General features: G+C 39.6%; 2 protein-coding genes across 7 annotated transcripts in view; both read right to left on the bottom strand.

The window, feature by feature from the left end:
- Positions 1–2,280: 2,280 nt before the first annotated feature.
- LOC121021934 (C-type lectin domain family 6 member A-like) lies at positions 2,281–13,632 on the bottom strand. The gene is made up of 6 exons (XM_040462636.1): positions 13,593–13,632; positions 8,176–8,361; positions 6,305–6,492; positions 5,956–6,064; positions 3,866–3,995; positions 2,281–2,489 (listed from the first exon to the last, which is right to left on the bottom strand). Exons 1-6 carry the CDS (start codon positions 13,630–13,632, stop codon positions 2,351–2,353), a joined length of 792 nt encoding a protein of 263 aa, XP_040318570.1. The 3' UTR covers positions 2,281–2,350.
- Positions 13,633–15,738: 2,106 nt separating this feature from the next.
- CLEC4A (C-type lectin domain family 4 member A) overlaps positions 15,739–20,430 on the bottom strand; it is a 41,060-nt gene continuing 36,368 nt past the window's right edge. For all 6 annotated transcript variants that reach the window (XM_040462612.1, XM_040462616.1, XM_040462615.1 and 3 more), the window contains 3 exons: positions 19,814–19,965; positions 18,606–18,721; positions 15,739–17,286 (listed from right to left, as the gene is read on the bottom strand). In XM_040462612.1, coding sequence (XP_040318546.1) covers positions 17,139–17,286; positions 18,606–18,721; positions 19,814–19,965 — 416 coding nt within the window. In that variant the 3' untranslated portion in view covers positions 15,739–17,138. The remainder of the gene's footprint in view (positions 17,287–18,605; positions 18,722–19,813; positions 19,966–20,430) is intronic.

The raw sequence follows: 20,430 nt of genomic DNA, 5'->3' as shown, positions 1-20,430 counted from the left end.
CAACCCAGCCACCCAGGTGCCCCTGTTTAATGTTTATTATATAAACACCACTGCCCAATACAAAACCTGGAACTCTATCACGTGCCTAAGTGTTCCTCCCAATCCCGGCCTACCATCCAATTGTAACCATTACATTGAGAATTATGTTTATCTAACCCTTGTTTTGTTTTCACTTTTACCAGGTACGTGCCTAAATAACGTAAGCATACAATGCAGAAGGTTTCCCTAGTTAAAGTTATCCCCATAGCATAACTCTTCATTCCAGTACCCACATTTCATAGACTTAGATCTCACTCCACACAGCATTTGTTAGGTGATGTTTCATAGGAAAAATGTAGATTTATTTATTTTCCGATATGGTTGTAACAGTATAAGCTCACCATTTACCTACATCTCTTCCAACTCTTGGTGTTATGTTTCTTAACGTTAGCCATTAAAATGGATATGAAATAGTATATTATTGTGGTCTGGATTGACAGTTTTCAAATTATTAGTAGAGCCGAGCATCTCTATAAAAACACATTTATTGGATTCTGTATTTCCTCTTCTGGAAAATGTTTTTTTTTTTTTAACAATTTATTTATTTTTGAGAGACAGAGCACAAGTGGGCGTGGGGGGGCAGAGAGAGAGGGAGACACAGAATCCAAAGCAGGTTACAGGCTCTGAGCTGTCAGCGCAGGGCTGATGCAGGGCTCGAACTCAGGAACTGTGAGATCATGACCTGAGCCGAAGTCGGACGCTCAACCGACTGAGCCACCCAGGCGCCCCTGTAAAATGTTTAAATATTTTGCCCAACTTCTGTCTTTTCTAATTGATTTGTGACAGTTGTTTATATGTTCTTATGCAGTATTAATACTGTATTAGTGACAAGTATTTAAAATATCTTCAGGGCACCTGACTGGATCAGTTGGTAGAGCATGCAACTCTTGATCTCAGGGTTGTGAGTTCGAGCTCCCATTGGGTGTGGAGATTACTTAAAAAAATTAAATCTTTAAGAAAATAAAATAAAATATCTTCTTGCAGTTCAACTTTAAAAATTTTTCTTTATAGTGTTTTGATGAACATGAGTTTCATATTTTTATTGTAGAAGAATTTTTAATTATTTTGCTTCTTGGAATACACATTTTGTATCTTTATAAGGAAATTCCACTCTGACAGCCAGACTCCAAGATTGTCCTCAATGATTCTCACCTTCTGGTGTTCATACCTTTGGATAGTCCTCTTATTTATTTAAAAAAAATTGTTTTAGGGGCGCCTGGGTGGCGCAGTCGGTTGAGCGTCCGACTTCAGCCAGGTCACGATCTCGCGGTCTGTGAGTTCCAGCCCCGCGTCAGGCTCTGGGCTGATGGCTCAGAGCCTGGAGCCTGTTTCCGATGCTGTGTCTCCCTCTCTCTCTGCCCCTCCCCCATTCATGCTCTGTCTCTCTCTGTCCGAAAAATAAATAAATGTTGAAAAAAAAAATTTTTTTTAATTGTTTTAATGTTTATTTATTTTGGAGAGAGAGAGAGAGAGAGACAGAGCATGAGTAGGGGAGGGACAGAGAGAGGGGGAGACACAGAATCTGAAGCAGGTGCCAGGCTCCGAGCCATCAGCACAGAGCCCGAGGCGGGGCCTGAACTCACCACCCGTGAGATCATGACCTGAGCCAGTTGGACACTCAACCGACTGAGCCACCCACGTGCCCCAGCCCTCTTCTTTATTATATCAGGTTTGGTCTGTGTGACCAATGGAATTATGGTGTTTGGCTTTTGAAGCTAGATCACAAAAGACGTTGCTGCTCTCAGTTGCTCTCTTGGATTACTTGCTCTGGTGGAAGCCAGCCAACATATTGTGAGGACACTCAAATAACCCCAAGGAGAGATCCCTGTGGTGAGGCACTGAGGCTTTCTACCAATAGCCAATATGAAATTGCCATGTGAGTGAACTTTCTAGGAAGCAAATCCTTCAGCTCTTGCCAGGGATTCCAATGACTGCAGTCCCAGTCACCATCTTGGCCAAACGGGCTTTTAAGCGGCATTTTGGTGAAAGAAATTCATAATTTTCAAAAGTTACTTCCTTATGAGTCTTCTAACAGACAAAACGGTACAGCCTCTGGCACAAGGAGTGTTTGCAAAAAGAAATATGAAGAAAGGAAAGAATGAAGAACAAATTAAAGAGAAAATGAAGGAAGAGTTCATCTTATCATTAGTGAAAAAGAGGAAACTAGAAGAGGGATGATTGAAGGCAGAAGGGTATCTGAATATTTCCACGAACCCCTGTGACAAAGATTATACATAAGCGTAAGAGGAAATTATCATTTTATGACAGGTCTTAACTTTAAAGGTGTCAGTGAATAAAGTTCCGCTCAGAGCTAAATCTTCCTCATCTCACATACTGAGTTTCTCTTAGTATCACAGAAAACATCACTCCAGGCCCATCCTCTGTTTTCCCAGAAAACTATTGAAGCACATTCCTCTGCAGAAAAATTGGGCTCATTCTGGTGCCAGACTCTAAAGAGAAACAAAAAGGCAAAAGTCTTCGTCAATGAATGCATTGCGATTGATTAGAAAGTATGTAGGGTCAGGGTTGAACAATGAGGTTCAGAGTGACAGAACATCCCAATGATGGCTCTCCTCTTCTCATATTGCCCTCCTCAAAAACCTCAAGTGTGGATACATACCTTTACTCGTGCTCCTCTGTCACTCCCCTGGCAACATTTGTATGCAATAGAGTGTCCTTGGACCTTCCCCCCCGCCCCGCCCCCCAGATTCTGATCTTCACTTTTCTCATCTATTCAGAGCCCTTATCCCAACCTAAGTTATTAAAAAAGTTCCTCTCTTAGTGGCCTGTAATAAAGGGGCTGCCTTATCATTTGTGTACTCTTAAAGTTTTTGTACTCTTATCACATTCCTAAGTTAGTTTCTCTATTCTCATGGATCGACACTAAACAAATGTCAGAGAGAATGAGTCTGAATATAAGAAGTTACCCTGCTTCCAAGGAATGCAGTCTGTGGTAGGAGGTGAGGGTGTGGGTAGGACCTTATTTTTGGAATGAAGAAACTGGATTTTATTGCTGGCTTACTTTGATCTTAGAGAAGTAACTTACTCTCCCAGGTATTAGATTCTTCATCTATTAAAAATAGGAATCAAGGGCAACTTGCTGACTCAGTCAGTTGAGTGTTCAACTTTGGCTTAGGTCATGATCTCATGGTTCGTGGGATTGAGCCCACATTGGGCTCTAAGCTGGCAGCACAGAGCCTGCTTGGGATTCTCACTCTCTCCTCTCTGTCTCTGACCCTCCCCTGTTTGTTCTTTCTCTCTCTCTCAAAATAAATAAATAAACTTCAAAATTAAAAAAAACAGGAATCATAATAAGGTCTCCAAATGGATCACGAGATTGTGTGAAAATCAAATGAGACAATGTACAATTAAATGGATTTTTAAGCCACAAATAAATAGTATTATTATGTTATTATCCCATCAGAACTGAACATAGTTCTTCCCTGGATATTTTAAATCGTATTAACTGGAGAAAAATTTGATTGAAGTGTCTACACGTGTTTAGAAGCAGTAAAATGTAATGGCTGAGAGCGTCACCATCGTTGGAGTTAGGTAGACATGAAGTTGAGACCTAGTTTTTCATCTTACTAGTTTATTGACATTGAGCAAGTTATTCAATTTTTTAACCCATAAGGTGAGTTCTAAAAAATAAGCTTTCATGAAGTTTAAGTGATATAATACATGTACTTAGTAAGAGCTTACTGCTAGAATCTGTTATCACTGTTAAAATTGTAAATATTAGCACTAGTGATCACTACGAACGAATTCCCCTAACTTTTCTACCTAAACAAGGCCCTATGGGTCATTCATCTGATTCGGCACTCACCTGACATTTTCCTTGTAAGGTGTCTGATCAATCCATTGCCAATTGTCATTCCCTTGTGTATCTGAGAGTCCCAGAAAATAAGACAACGATTCATTCAGTTGCTGGACAAGGAAATTCTGCATGAAAAAAAGAAGGAGTCATAGACTGCAATTTCCTAGAACTCTAAAGCGAAAAGAAAATGTGAGGCATGATGAACAGTCACACGACAGCACGTTGGCCAAGAAAACAAGCCAAAACACCAACAAGATCACAGGAGGGGACGACTCCTAACCCACCCATCTCAGGCAGAATTTATTCTTTTTCTTTTTTTAACCAAGAGACGGAATTCCTTTAAAATTACATGTCAGTTTTTGTACTTGTAGTCATTGTTTAATTTTATAAGTTCAGAGGTGTGTCATCTCATTTCTGATTGTTTACCAGTGAAATCGCATTTGGGTTATCAAATTTTACATTTCCCTATTCTCCTAAGAAGTACTTCTCTAGGAAGCGGAAACAATCTGTAAAAGTTAAACATAAAGGAGTGCTGACTGGGTTTTAACAGTCGTGATTTTTTGTTTGTTTGTTTTTTGTTTTTTCAACGTTTTTTATTTATTTTTGGGACAGAGAGAGACAGAGCATGAACGGGGAAGGGGCAGAGAGAGAGGGAGACACAGAATCGGAAACAGGCTCCAGGCTCCGAGCCATCAGCCCAGAGCCTGATGCGGGGCTCGAACTCCCAAACCACGAGATCATGACTTGAGCCATAGTTGGACTCTCAACCCACTGAGCCACCCAGGCGCCCCAATACTTATATTTTAGAACTTAAACCTTTCATTTCTACAACTTGGTAAAAAAAAAAAAAATTAATGTCAAAATAAATTGTATAAGAGGGTATGTAGTTTTTCAAAATCCTTGTTGGGACCTGAATTTGAAAACTACAGGTCTAGGTTAGAGCTCAGCTCTACTGAAGAAACTTTATCCGGGCATCTGAACATCTCAACACTCTGACTGGGACTCAGGGGGAAACAAATTGGAGAAGACACACTGAGACTATCAATTATTTCTTAACTGTAATTGAAATGAAAATTTTGTGTTTAGACTTTTGCTCTTCCTCTTCATTGTAATAAGAATTTGAAAAGATATTGTTAACATTGGGGCCCTTTTATTTGCTGATATGGTATTAAGTAAAATAATTTTATCATGTAAGCTTGAATCGTGTAACTTGAATTAGTTGTATTGATGAGCTTAGTTGACCATAAATAATACCAGGTTGGGTATTTTTTTTTAATTTTTTTTTCAACGTTTATTTATTTTTGGGACAGAGAGAGACAGAGCATGAACGGGGGAGGGGCAGAGAGAGAGGGAGACACAGAATCAGAAACAGGCTCCAGGCTCTGAGCCATCAGCCCAGAGCCCGACGCGGGGCTCGAACTCCCGGACCGCGAGATCGTGACCTGGCTGAAGTCGGACGCTTAACCGACTGCACCACCCAGGCGCCCCCAGGTTGGGTATTTTTAAGGAGTAAATTTGCAGTCTCTTCTGCAAATGTAGGGTTCATTTCATTAATATCCATCTCTGTCTCGTTCATTTCAGAACATTCTGAAGGCAAAGGGTAAAGCACCCATGGCTGCTTCCAAGAAGGCATTCTTGAAAATTCCAGTTGTTGGAGTGCCTACCTCCTGATAGAATTGTCTCCCTCCTCAGTAGGGCCAGCTCCACAATTGTTTGACAAAAGAACCCCAAGGTGACAAGAGAACCAGAAGTCAGGGAGAGTAAAGAAAATCCTCCCTAACCACCCCATGTACCATATTGTTGCCAAATAACATAAAATGGAAAATTCCAACATCTCATAGAAATACAAAGAAACATCTGCCCTCGTTTTACCCCTCATAGGTTTCCGCATAGAAGCAGAGGATTGGATTATTTAGTTCTTGAAGTAGCAAGAGTCTGAAATCTACTTGGATTTTTTTTTTTTTTCTTGGAAAGAGTAAGGCCATAAAGACTACTGCAAACATGTACTTTACCTTTTTTTGACTTTGTTCACCAGACATAGTGTGGGGCAAATTATGATTCTGAATTCAACTGCCCCAGCTCTTCACATAGGAAGTTACCAGGACTATGTTTTACAGTGAGGGCAATCTCATCCTGAACCATGTTCCAGGATTCACACTGACCAGTAATAAAGCTGATGCTTGGCATGCAGATGGCTATTACTGAGAACTTTAGATAAAAAAAAAAGAAGATTTTATCCATGTGATAAGGATGCGGTTAATGTGAAAGGAGAACTGTTATGAATAACTTCCAGTGTTAGCTTGAGCAAAGTACATGGCATGTGTTGGTAGCATTTATTGAGATCAAGCAGTCTGGAGGAAAAATTGTTTTGAGGATGAATCTAAAGCCTGATATGAACATGTAAATTTAGAGATATCTTAAAGCAGAGACTTTATTTTTTCAAAAAAAAAAAAATGGAATAAACCAATGTTGAACTTGACCTGGACCTCTCTCTGAGAAAAGAGAAAGTCTGGTTAGGCATTGCAACACCTTACCTCTCATGCTTGTCCCTTCCCTGAAGCAGGTTAAACCTGAGTGGCGTGTGTGTAGTTCAGACAGCCTTTGGCCAGTTTTGCCATATGTAAGATGATAAGTCACTGTGAAGGAAGCAGAAGGATTAGTATTCATCATTTGTTTTTATTATAGAGAGTCATGCTCTATATCTCTTGCCAAGCTGGCTTGCTTCCAACCCCCACCAATCTCTTCTCTCTAGGCAAGCTCATAAACACTACGCTGAATTGCGACTTGTTTGTATTCATTAATTTTGTTTGTTTATATGCCTGCCCGTTTATTTTTTGGTTCTTTCCGCACTGGAATTTAAGTTCTATATTCTTGGGCAGAGATTTGATCTGTTTTCCACATCGATCGATCGCCAACACCTGGAACAGTGATGGTCACAGAGTAATCAATAGATATTTTCTGACTCGCTGGCTGTCTGTTTCTCCTTAATGTTAATAATGCTGAAGCAAGCTTGCAGGTTATTTTAATATTTTCTAAAATTTGTGACTGTTGGTAGCTACAGATAAACGTATGGGGTAAATAACAACCAAGGGGAACTTTTAACATTTAAACATTTTATTTTTTTTTTCAACGTTTATTTATTTTTGGGACAGAGAGAGACAGAGCATGAACGGGGGAGGGGCAGAGAGAGAGGGAGACACAGAATCGGAAACAGGCTCCAGGCTCTGAGCCGTCAGCCCAGAGCCTGACGCGGGGCTCGAACTCCCGGACCGCGAGATCGTGACCTGGCTGAAGTCGGACGCTTAACCGACTGCGCCACCCAGGCGCCCCAACATTTAAACATTTTAAATGTCTCAGATAAACATTCACTTTTACGCTCAAGGGTGTGTGCCTTAAGCATATGACCTATTCTCTCTCAGGTTCTGCCATGACTCTTCACTTACTTTTTCTTGCCCTTCTACTACTGAAGCTCAATACAGTCAAGACTTTCTACCTTGGGTCCTGAATATCTGCTTCCTTTAATGAAATAACTATTCTTAAACCTCCTTCTCTTTTGCACTTGACCATGAAAAGTAAAGCAGATTTTAACTTAGGTGATAACCGTGTTTCAACAAAGGCTGTGAGATTGGTTTACATCTCAGAAGGAATTTCAAACATGGCCCATTTGACATAGGTAGTCACTTTCACTCCCTCCCAGACTATTCATTATTATTTTTAATTACGTTATCAATGAAAAGAGGACCAAATTGTAGCTTAAAGAGCAAACAGATCTTTGAAACTTCTCACAAAATGAACTTGAAATATTTACTTGCAAGTAAATTGAACAAGGAAAACAAAACTTCATTCCCTTATATCTTCAAGATTGCATTTGAAAACTTTTTCGTCTCATACTGGGAAAGACTCCCATATGAAAATCAAAGAGCCTAATCTATATTATGATTATAAAAGTAATTATAGTTGAAGTCTCAAAATAGAGGACTTTTTGCCCAGAGAACAGTGATCACTAGGGAACCCGGTAGTGGATGATGTGTCTTAAAGGATGTCTACAACTAACACACATTCATATGTGAGGCCATAGTGGGGATCGTGTTAATAAAACCAGGTAAAGTAGATCCGGAAGCAGAGTCAATTATCAAAAGATGGAAAAAGAGGAGGGAAGGAAGGAGGAGGAGGAGAAATCAAATATGGTATTCCAAGTAAGAGCTAACATATTAATGAAATTAAAAAAAAACAAAAACAAAAAACATACCCTAGGAAATCTTTATAGAACAGGATAGGAAAAGGAATCAAGGGAAGTGGCACCTGAGTGAAGAACTTACCCACACAGCTCACAATGAAACAAGCACTGAGGAGTGCTATGGAAATCACAGCAACAGACCAGAATCTTACTTGGGACCGCCATACTGCTTTCTCTGTCAGACCAGCAAGACAAAAGCAGTTATCAAGAAGCCAGGAAGTGAAAATTTTTAGGAAGCTTAGAGCAATGAAGAAACCAGATGAAGAATCTCAGAGTAATTAAAAACCTAAAACAAGAGAGAGCTTAGAAACTCCCTCAGAATAGGGGTTCCTGGGTGCCTTGGTCGGTTGAGTGTTGGACTCTTGACTTTGGCTCAGGTCATGATTCCAGGGTCATGGGATTGAGCCCTGCATTGGGATTCTCTCTCTCTCTCTCTCTCTCTCTCTCTCTCTCTCTCTCTCTTCCTCTCCTCTCCCTCTCTCCCTCTCTCCCTCTTTCCCTCTCCCCCACTCATGCTCTCTCTAAAAAATAAGAGCAGCGGGGGGGCGGGGAAGACTCTTTCAGAATAAATAAGCAAGTAGTGGCTCTGTAGTCCTAAACGATCTGGGCAAAACTCACCCTCAGCCAACCATAATTCCCATTTCCTTATTCTTTCTTCTTAAATATTATGCTAATCCATTGAGTCTCTGTCTTGCTGAAAACACCACTTTGCCTCCCTCTTCCCATACCACTGTATTAGTATTTGGTTTCTTACTGTTTGAAGTGCTTCTGGCTCTGACGAATTATTCTTTCTTTCAACTTCCCATCACTCTTACTACGGTGGCCCAATCTTGGTCCCATCAATCTGTGGTCTACCCCTTGTTTCCCAATGACCTTTATCAGCTCATCGTATACTTCTGCCTTCCTCTCTGGAACTGAGAAAAGGAATGCTCATCTCTATCTTGAGGTTGCCCTTCTCGTACCATCATCTTCTGTATTCAGAAGATTCAGGGGGCGCCTGGGTGGCGCAGTCGGTTAGGCGTCTGACTTTAGCCAGGTCACGATCTTGCGGTCCGTGAGTTCGAGCCCCGCGTCGGGCTCTGGGCTGATGGCTCAGAGCCTGGAGCCTGTTTCCGATTCTGTGTCTCCCTCTCTCTCTGCCCCTCGCCCGTTCATGCTCTGTCTCTCTCTGTCCCAAAAATAAATAAACGTTGAAAAAAATAATAATAAAAAAAAATAAAAAAAAAAAAAGAAGATTCAGGAGGCTCTTTTTTACCACTTGCTCTTGAAGATGTCACCAGAGCTCTGCTTCAGTCAAAGAGATCAGAGCTCAGAGACAAACTGCTAAACACTCTTATGAGGCTAAGGGACTTCTGGTAAAAACTGTGTCTTGAAGAAGAAGTTGTGGTTTGGATAAGTTTCAAGTTATTTTAAAAATACTGGGAAAAATAAGAGGAAATTGAGAAACATACCCCAAACTGCTCATTGGAACTTTGACATGAATTTCAGATTATGTGTCAATTCCTGACATAAGATTTCTGATTCCTATTCTGGTGTGCAAAATAGAAAATTTCATATGCCCTAAAAGAAATTTATTTGTAGGCCTTAATTTCAGTGCTCCCAAGCCAAATTGGATTTTATGTAAATTTTAATCCATGTATTGAAGAGGGTCTTAGAAGTAAGCAAAAGTCTGATTGACTAGATATGGCCTCAATAATAAGGGTTAATATAGAAATTACATAAAGATCTATAGACATTGCTCAGGAATATGATCGTAAAATGGAAGATTCTGGAATCTATCTGCAAAGCGATGAAACATTCTTATTGCATCAAGACCAATATTGGGCAGAGGTTAGTCATCTTTTTTTTTTTAATTTTTTTTTTTTTACATTGATTTATTTTTGAGAAACAGAGTGAGACAAAGCGTGAGCAGGGGAGGGGCAGAGAGAGAAGGAGACACAGAATCTGAAGCAGGCTCCAGGCTCTGAGCAAGCGGTCAGCACAGAGCCTGATGCGGGGCTCGAACCCACAAACTGTGAGATCATGACCTGAGCCGAAGTCGGACGCTCAACCGACTGAGCCACCCAGGCGCCCCAAGGTTAGTCATCTTTTATCTCCCTGAGTAGGTAAGGGGGAGCTTGAAGTGGTATAACAGCAAAGACAGCCTTCATTAATTCCTTCTAATTACTCAGGAGCTTGGGGATCCTTCAAAACATACAGTCTCTAGAATGTAGACTTTTCTCTTTATTAATATCACAAATATCTCCACATTCTCAAGTGAGCAGTCTTGAATACAAAAAAAAAAAAAATCCTAATGTGAATAGGTGCATACTGTACTCAACAAGCTTTTAAAGTGATGGCATAGTTACAGTGAATGATAAAATAGATATTGAGAACAGTAGTAAAAGCCCAGAAAATTCTCCCTGGGGTTGGTTAGAGAGATACAACAAGTCGTAAGAGGGGAAGGAGAAGTGGTTATAAAACCTATGCATCTGCCTCCAGTTCCCCTCAGAGATCAAGAAACACAAACCCAAGGTATGAGATGGTCCAAAGAAAATGTGTAAACTTTATATATAGGAAAATCAGTTTAAAGACCTATTTGCTCATTGCCCATCTCCAGTATGTGCTCCCTAAGTCACTTTCTGGTCTTGACCACTGGCAGCCCTGTGCTCCATTTTCTTTTGTTCTTTTCATTCCTTATACATTTCTAGATTACAGTAGCAAGACTTTGAATAGAGCGCTGAGATGATATGAGCAAAGGCAAACAGGATCAAAACAAAAAACAAAATAAAAAATTAATAGGGAGAATGGGAGATTAGATCAAAAGGAGACTTGTGGTAGGTTCAGGTCAGATGTACAGACAAATATGGGACATTTGAGTCTAATAAGGGAGCCATGCAAAAACTAGCAATGGAAAAGATAATAACTTGTACGGATTGAAAATAAAATCACATACTATTAGAGTCAAAATGCATATTGTCCTTTTGACTTGAACTCTTTGGAAGGGAACATCAGGAGTGAATCAGCAATTTGAAACAAATGCTTTTAAGAAAGCAGCACTGTGTTGCCCTTTTGAAAATTACTGTCCATGATTGAACTAAGCAGACCCAGTTTGATTCTCCTGTTTAAGAATTTAAAGACAACTTAATCAATAGGTGGAGGCAAGCACTACCTTCTAAGAGATATTTAGACTCCGATATTTTCCCACACAAATGTGTTTAAGATATTTTTGGTCTACAGACTCACAATACAAAATATAGAGCATCTCATTATTTTCAACTCAAGAGATTATTATTGTTGTTTCTTATAATAACACTGGATGATAAGAAATTTCATATAAGTCATTCTTCAGATGATCCTTTGGGATTACATCAAGATTCTAGGGATTACCTAATTCCAAGAAATTAGAAGAAGAATGGCTGATCACTGTTCATGGTTATGTTGTTACCTTCATGTGCCTCAAATCTTCAGTGCCATGATAGCTCCCCAGTGCTTTGAAACCAACTTCCTCTTGCTAGTGTTGTTATTGTTGTTGTTACAAGGGTTGGTCTGTAACAAAATAGTTCCCCATTACCAGAAGGAGAACAGTTTATTTGTGTAACCTTCAATGATTTTGTTTTTCTTTAGCCCTTATCAGAGGACTGTAGTCGTGAAGATAAGATGTTGGGAAGTTGAAATCAACCAGATAAACAATGATGAAACTCTTCTGGGCCACTAACCCATTTGAAGTTCTGATGAAAACTTCAGATCCACTTAAAGAATTTTTTCATAGGGGCGCCTGGGTGGCTCAGACAATTAAGCATCGGACTCTTGGTTTCAGCTCAGGTGATGATCTCACTGTTCATGAGTTCAAGCCCTGCAGGCTCTGCATTGTCAGTTGCTGGGGATTCTCTCTCTCCCTCTCTTTCCCTCTCTCTCTGCCTCTCCCCTACTCACATGCGTGCTCCTTCTCTCTCTCAAAATAAATAAACTTTAAAAAATTAAAAAATAAAGAATTTTTTCATAAATGCAGTAACAAAAATTGTATACTTTTTATTTTTTTAAAGGTTTATTTATTTTTGAGAGAGTGCAAGCAAGGGAGGGGGCAGAGACAAAGAGGAACAGAGGATCCGAATTGGGCTCAGAGATGACAGCAAGCAGTAAGCTGGATGTGGGGCTTGAACTCTCAAACTGCGAGATCATGACCCAAGCCAAAGTAGGATGCTCAACCAACCAAGCCATTCAGGCGCCTCAAATTATATACTTAAAAAAAAATTTTTTTTTTAATTTTTGAGCGGAAATAGTCAGACGCTTAACCAACTGAGCTACCCAGGCACCCCCAAAATTGCATCTTTCTTTTTTTTTTTTTATAAATTTTTTTTCAACGTTTATTTATTTTTGGGACAGAGAGAGACAGAGCATGAATGGGGGAGGGGCAGAGAGGGAGGGAGACACAGAATCGGAAACAGGCTCCAGGCTCCGAGCCATCAGCCCAGAGCCCGACGCGGGGCTCGAACTCACGAACCGCGAGATCGTGACCTGGCTGAAGTCGGACGCTCAACCGACTGCGCCACCCAGGCGCCCCCAAAATTGCATCTTTCTATTGAAAATTAATTTCCCTTGGCCAACAGACACATCAAAAGATGTTCAACATTACTCATCATCAGGGAAATGCAAATCAAAACCACAATGAGATACCACCTTACACCTCTCAGAATGGCTGGACTCGAGAGACAAGAAATAACAAGTGTTGATGAGAATGTCGAGAAAAAGGAACACTCATGCACTGTTGGTGGAAATGTAAATTCCTACAGCCACTGTGGAAAAAAGTATGCCAGTTCCTCAATAATGTTAAACTCAGAAATATCATATGATCCAGTAATTCCACCACAAAGTATTTAGCCAAAGAAAACGAAAACACTAATTTGAAGGGATATACGCACCCCTATGCATATACGCAGCATGCCTAAATGCTAAACAATAAACATTTACATTTTAAACATAAATGTTTACATTTTAAACATTTACATGTTGTTTACATTTTAAACATAAAATGTAAACAATACGCAGCATTGTTTACAATAGCCACATTATGGAAGCAGCCCAACTGCCCATTGATAGATGAATGGATAAGGACAATGTGGTATACACACACGCTGGAATATTATGCAGCCATTAAAAAAATGAGATCATACCATTTGAGACCACATGGATGGACCTAGAAGGTATTATGCTAGGTGAAATAAGTCAGAGTGAGAAAGGCAAATACCATGTGATTCTACTCATAAATGGAATCTAAAACAAACAAAACTCATGGAACTGTGCTCTAAAAATGTTAGCTTCTTTCCTTAGATGACTGAATCCCAATAAAGTTAGGTCAATTAAAAATATACTATTTTATATCGGTCATGACTCAGTCAGACTTAAATTAGAAAACTTATTAGTTTTGATTAAAAATTCAGAGTAGAATATGCTTCAGGAATAGCTGATTCAGTGGCTCAACAATACCCTTAAGAAACCAGATTCTTTCCATTGTCCTACCCCATGGTGTTTCTGTCATTCTAAAGCTGGTTCCCCACATGGCGATAGAATGACTATTAGTAGCAAGCAGGCTACATACTTCTCTGTTCACATTCTTTGGGAGAGGGAGATTCGCTCCCGGATTCGTTGGAGAACAAGGGGAGGGGATTCACTGGATTACCTTGCAATGTGTGCCTATTCCTAAACCAACCACTAGGGTGATTATTTTGATTGCCTTGAGTTAATCAGTATCCATTCACAGAGCTGAAAGTGAGGTCACCTGGGCTGCATGAAAGAAAATGACTCTCTGTAAAGAAAATCAAAGTTTTGCTTCTAAGGAAAACGTACAGACCAACAACATGCACCACAGTCCTAACTACTGGTTCTTTATTATGTGCTTCCATTTGCAACAATTTTCACTAATGCAGAGCATTCCATTATGTAGAGAAAATGGGGTTGATTTAATTAAACACATACTGAACAGATGGTTTAATACATTTGAATTGTGACATTATTTTTTCCCTGCCCGAGTCACTGAATTCATCTCTGACAAAGTGGGTACCATTGATGATTTCCATATTGGCAAAGACAAAACTATTATTAATTCATGTTTCAGTATCATCATCAAGACAAAATGAATATTAACAGGCTCAGAAGGGTTTGTCATGTGTCAGCAGATGCCCAGCTTCAGAAAAATCATCCAGGCTGATCATTTTAACTCCACTGAGCAAAAGTATTTTCCCCAGTACTGAATATTCCACAGCTTCTGCTTCCTTTTCCATATTTACTAAGTGGCAGGTTGACTAAAAGGGCTTTAGGTGTTGGTAGATTTATTTATTTATATGTTTGTTTTTAATAGCAACATAAAAATGAATATAGATACTAAAATTCTAAGTATATTTCATTCATAGGCTTAAATGTATCTTCTTAATAAACCAACATAAACACAACTTTCTTCAAATAGTTTTGTTTGTAGCTTGTATTTTTCTTTTACCTCAGATGGAACAATTACCTAAACTTCAATCAAGCATTTTCTTTTTAAAATTTTTTTTTAATGTTTATTTATTTTTGGGAGAGAGAGACAGAGTGTGAGCAGGGGAGGGACGGAGAAAGAGGGAGACACAGAATCGGAAGCAGCCTCCAGGCTCCGAGCCTGGACGCGGGGCTCGAACTCACAGACTGTGAGGTCATGACCTGAGCTGAAGTCGGACGCTTAACCGACTGAGCCACCCAGGCGCCCCCAATCAAGCATTTTCAAATCCATCTTCTAGAATAGTGGTCTGAAAACAATTTTTGTTTGCTCATACTTAATATTTGAAAAAAATTATATATGCACACTTAATATATTGAACTTTAAGAACCACATACCTCTGATGTAATATAATATGCCTACAACACAAGAGTAAGAATTAAATTGTATAAAAAACAAACACTTTAATTTTGCATTTTATTTACTTAATGATAAAATTAACCTACTCTCACTTTAAAACTGTCAATCTTTCTGTTAAAAACTGAGAACAAACTGAGGGTTGATGGGGGGTGGGAGGGAGGGGAGGGTGGGTGATGGGTATTGAGGAGGGCACCTTTTGGGATGAGCACTGGGTGTTGTATGGAAACCAATTTGACAATAAATTTCATATATTTAAAAAAAAAAAAAACTGTCAATCTTTTGGGGCACCTGGGTGGCTCAATCAGTTAAACGTCTGACTTCAGCTCAGGTAATGATCTTCCAGTTGGTGGGCTTGAGCCCCGTGTCAGACTCTGTGCTGACAGCTCAAAGCCTGGAGCCTGTTCCAGATTCTGTGTTTCCCTCTCTCTCTCTGACCCTCCCCTGCTCACACTCTGTCTCTCTCTCTCTCTCTCTCAAAAATAAATAATCATTTAAAAATTTTTTTAAAAATTGCTTTCACAAATGGCTCGAGTTTAAGGGTGGGTTACCAGAAGCACAGAATGGCTAAGAGTCACAGCAAAAAAGGCAGGGCCCACCAGTTCTCGAGATATTCTCCCCCAAAGAACCCACAAGAAAAGCCCAAAAACTGTCAATCTTTTCAGAGACAGCAATGTGATTGAATATGTTTCATTATTTTGCAGAATCTGGTTCAAATCCACAATATAATTCACAGGTGTTTCAGGTATACATTGCTAAATAATAAACCACCCCAAAACATTAGTGGCTTAAAGCAACTTTATTTTTCAAAATTCTGTCCACTGATTTGAAGTCAGCTGGATGCCTCTTCACTTTAATATCACTCTTTAAACACAAGTCTTACATAAACTCTGTTACCCACAATCTTAATTTAGTGGTGCTTTATGGAAAATTAAAGAAAATAGGATCTGAACCACATTCATAAGATATAAGGTGGAGATCAGAGAAAGTTCCAGCAATGACTAATGTCACCACTCTCCTTGCACTCCAGTTCAAGCACACCCTCTATTCTGAAAATCAAAAGCATTTCGTAAAGTGGTTCTTTTTGCTCTTCATTCCAACCCCTTATTATTGAAATAATAGTGAGGAAAACTCTTTGTCAATAAAGCTTCCCTGAAATTCTTCCATGATTGTAAGTTGCTCTCCGAGGAGTAAACTGGTAAGTTCTACATACTATGGATAAGATCAGACCCGTATAAAAACAACTCCTTTTTAGATACAGTCAGGAAATGAGTGGCAAATGTAATTACTCAGTTGTATCAAGATAATCGGGGCATAATCTCAAGAAGTCATACTTGGATAGCCATGGCTAGAATCAGCTTTACTATGATCAATTATAATTAGCATATGAAAGCAATGAATAACAGGCTTCATTATAAATCTATTTTATGTTGTAGTTGAAATAAAATGATCTGTAAGAATTCAGTGCAAAGGGGAATACAAATAAACCAGGAGCCATTTTGAGTGGCAATCTACACACAGATACTATAAAATTTAAGGGAAAAAAAAAACTATCAGAATACCTAATGATTATACGTCTATGTCAACTCACTAATAATAACTTCTAAATCTCTAATGTTCAGTTTTGGATTTCCCTCTGAGTGCACCCTGATGTTAAGTGACAGTCCAAGAATGAGCAGAGAATGCTAAGAATCCCAAATGGTCTACTGGGCCAAAGCCAGAAACTAAGTTCCATTGATGTGTATCATATTCCAACTGGCACATAACATGCTTCAGTTAAAGCTGATAAATGTCTGAGAGAAATGGAAAGTAATAGTTGGGATTATTCTGCTTTTGATCACTCTCGTGGAAAAAAAAAAAATCCAGACAGAGAGAGGAACCCCATCATATAATTATACCAATATCATATATAATTACGTCAATGCCTAACTCCTCAAAATTAGGAAAGGAGGCTCATGCTTCCTCCATCTGTCTGCAGAAATATGATCTCTGCACATGGAGAAGGAAGAAATGAATGAATGCTTATACTGATTCTCTCATAAATGGAAAAGGTGACAGCCTATGGAAAACTTCTATGGAGCGTCCTTCCACAAGATTTACACATGAATAAAAAGAGCAAATTAGCTATCTCTGTGATGGTGGGTTCCAATTCAACCACATGTTCATGCAGAATGTCCCGTTCATAAGTAGATCTTCGTCATCTTGCAAAGTGACTTGTGATGTTCATTACAAGGAACATCATTCCAGCCCCATTCTCTCGGTCCACGACGAAAATGTAATATAACACAACGCTCATTAAGATTACTGGGTTCACTTGAGTGCCAAAATCTGAAAGGGAAAAAACTGGATGAGGTTGTTTCTCCACACAGGGCTTTGAAGAGGGTTAGAGACAGTGAGGAAGGGGGCTGAGGTTGAACTGTGTGGATGTCAAGGGTGGATATGCCCCAATCATTCCGTCTCCATTTCTCATGCAGTTTCTCCTCCGCCTGAAACTCTGGCCTTTCCCTCAGAAACGGTGCATCACCCGATATTGTGTCCTTTCATTGCATTAAACGTTCTCCTAGCAGATAGCCCTTCTATTTGTCCATCATTATGTCCTGTTCCCAGGGGACTACCAGTCCATAAGCTCCCTTAAATGATGAAGAAAAGAAAAAAAAAAAAAAAAAAGATTTCATCCCAGTCCCAGATACCACTGTAGTGTGTTTCCTTTTTTTAAATATATATTGCTGGGGTGCCTGGGTGGCACAGTCGGTTAAGCGTCCGACTTCAGCCAGGTCACGATCTCGCAGTCCGGGAGTTCGAGCCCCGCGTCAGGCTCTGGACTGACAGCTCAGAGCCTGGAGCCTGTTTCCGATTCTGTGTCTCCCTCTCTCTCTGCCCCTCCCCCGTTCATGCTCTGTCTCTCTCTGTCCCAAAAATAAATAAATGTTGAAAATAAATAAATAAATAAATAAACTTATAAAATAAATAAATAAATATTGCTTTTGGTGTCTGAAGAGCTAGCTAAAATCCCTAAATCTGCTAACATCCCTGTTATCTTGGACATATAATTTCATTTTCCTGATTTCCATATCTAAAAAATAGAGACTAGAGTCATATTCCTTTATGATATGAGGATCAAAGGTAGTATTACCCTAAAATGCACTAAAGGATTTAAGAGTTTTAAAAGACCTACATGAATATGAGATATTATAAGTATCACAATTTAGCTTATTTGCTTTATGAGAAATATTAAATCAATAACTGGCCACGACCTTAACTGTGATGTTCATTACAAGGAACATCATTCCAGCCCCATTCGTAAATTTTTGTTATATTTAGAGATATAATGTAGTAGTTAAAAGTACAGACTTTGATGTCAAATAGAGGTGGATTTGAGGATCACTGCCGCCACTGTTGGATAACCTTTGTCGAGCTGTCTAAACTCTCTAAACTCAATTTCCTCAAATCTACGGTGGGAAAAATAATAACGTGTGCCTCACAGAGTTCTTGTGATGACTACATATGAGACAATAAAGAAAATTATTTAAACCTAGTGCCCAAGAGTTAAGAGTGAGCTTTTTTATTTTCATAGCTAATAGTTGGAACATTCTAAAATCCGTGCATGATCCAGGGCCCGGGATTCCTGTATCGAATTCTGTACTCACGTGCCACTTTCATTGTAGGGTGTCTGATCAACCCATTGCCAATCTCTTTTTCCCTTTGGGTCTGACAGCCCTATATAATAAGCAGGAGACGTATCCACGTTCTGGATGATAAAATCCTAAGGGAAGAAAAGAAAGGAGTTATAGCCTTTAAAGTATTCAGGTAGAACTAAGTTCTTTACAGTAGCCTTAGAAGACCAGAAAAAGAAAGGATCCAGGAAGAGCCACATGGGGCCCCTGCCCAGGAGCCGCAATCTTCTCTGGCTGAGCAGTACAAGATCAAAGATAACACTTGTGACCATGATGTTTATCTTGGTCTGCTCAGGCTGCTATAACAACATACCCCAGATTGGGTAGCTTATAAACCGCAGAAATTTCCTTCTCACAATTCTGGAGGTTGGAAACCGCAGATGAGGGTACTAGCAAGGTCAGGTAGAGGCCCCCCTCCTCATCCATAGACAGCTTTTTCTCACCGTGTATCCACACGACAGAAGGGGCAAGGGAACTATTTTATAAGAACATGAATTCCATTCATGAGGGTTCCACCCTCATTACCTAAACCCGTCTCAAAGACCCTACCTCCAAATACCACCATCTCAGGGGGTTAAGATTTCACCATATGAAGTTTGGTGGGGATATAAACGTTTAGAACGTAGTGATGTTCAATATAAATGGAAGCCATTTCTATCCACGATCATAATGAATTCTCATCTCAGATTCACTTCCCTTCTCCACTGAAGTAGTGTTCTTCAAAATCATGCATTAGAAAATTTTTGCAGATTAAATCATTCTCCTTTCATAACTTCTTCAACTTCATTCATTTCTGATTGTTGACCGTGACTCTTCATGACCGAACTCTGTTTCTCTATTTGATAGAATACCCCTTCTCCATGAAATAGTTAATACTTTCTAAAATATTTACAGGTTGAAAGAATAAACTAGTATTTCAGGCTAAGACATTTTCATTCTTCCACTCCAAGCCCACATATTATATTTTAAATGCCCCAATTTATTTTGGGAGAGATTCGTTTTATGGAAACAGGAAGAAGGTGCAGCACGTAATGGCTTAGGTATAGCCTTTCTTATCAATTATACTAAAAGCCTTCTGCCACACCACCAATATCCCCAAACAGTGAAAGCCTCCTTCTGAGACAAGAGAGGTAAACAACAACCAGATGGGACTCCTGGTTCCACCATCTATTAGAAAGCACCTGCTCGTCCTTGGTGTTGACCACCAGCAGGTGAGCCTTCATTGCTGAGCAGTTCTTCTCACTCTCCGTCCAATTTCTCATTGTATTAGAAATAAAGTAGCAGTTGGAACTGAATGGCTTCCAATCCTTTGGGCAGCAGCTCCAATCTTTCCCTGTATTGACAGAAAGGCCATAGATGTCCAATATAAAAGAAAAATTTTAAGTGTGTGTATTATTAAAATTAAGGACCAAGGAAGACCCCATGGAAACTGGAACTTGCATCTTCATCCAGAGGTGAAAAGGAGCCACCCACCAGGTATCAAGGGGATCAAGTCTACCCATACCAGGCAGTAACAAGGCAGGGCCCCCCTTCCCTTGCCAGAGTGGTGTCTGGAAAAGCCAGCTAAAACAGAGGTCTTAAATAAGATCCAGACTACTATACCAAATGTCCAGGTTTCAGTGGAAAATCACCCATCATACCATGAATTACAAGTTCTCAAAGTTAATTTTTTTTTTAACGTTTATTTATTTTTGAGACAGAGAGAGACAGAGCATGAACGGGGGAGGGTCAGAGAGAGAGGGAGACACAGAATGTGAAACAGGCTTCAGGCTCTGAGCCGTCAGCACAGAGCCTGACG

The sequence above is a fragment of the Herpailurus yagouaroundi genome, unplaced genomic scaffold, assembly GCF_014898765.1.
Source record: "Herpailurus yagouaroundi ecotype Mexico unplaced genomic scaffold, PumYag 355, whole genome shotgun sequence".
Classification (NCBI taxonomy): Eukaryota; Metazoa; Chordata; class Mammalia; order Carnivora; family Felidae; genus Herpailurus; species Herpailurus yagouaroundi.
This window is presented reverse-complemented; position numbering and strand designations above follow the sequence as displayed.

Excerpts from the sequence above, each read along its gene's own strand:
- LOC121021934 (XM_040462636.1), bottom strand. The coding sequence starts at position 13,632 with ATGTGGGGAACCAGCTTTAGAATGACAGAAACACCATGGG. Across the intron at positions 6,065-6,304 it reads ATTGGTTTATTCCATTTTTT|TTCTCAGTAATAGCCATCTG; the intron begins TTTTTTTGAAAA and ends TTTTATCTAAAG. Across the intron at positions 3,996-5,955 it reads CACTGTAAAACATAGTCCTG|TTTTTTTCATGCAGAATTTC; the intron begins GTAACTTCCTAT and ends TATGACTCCTTC.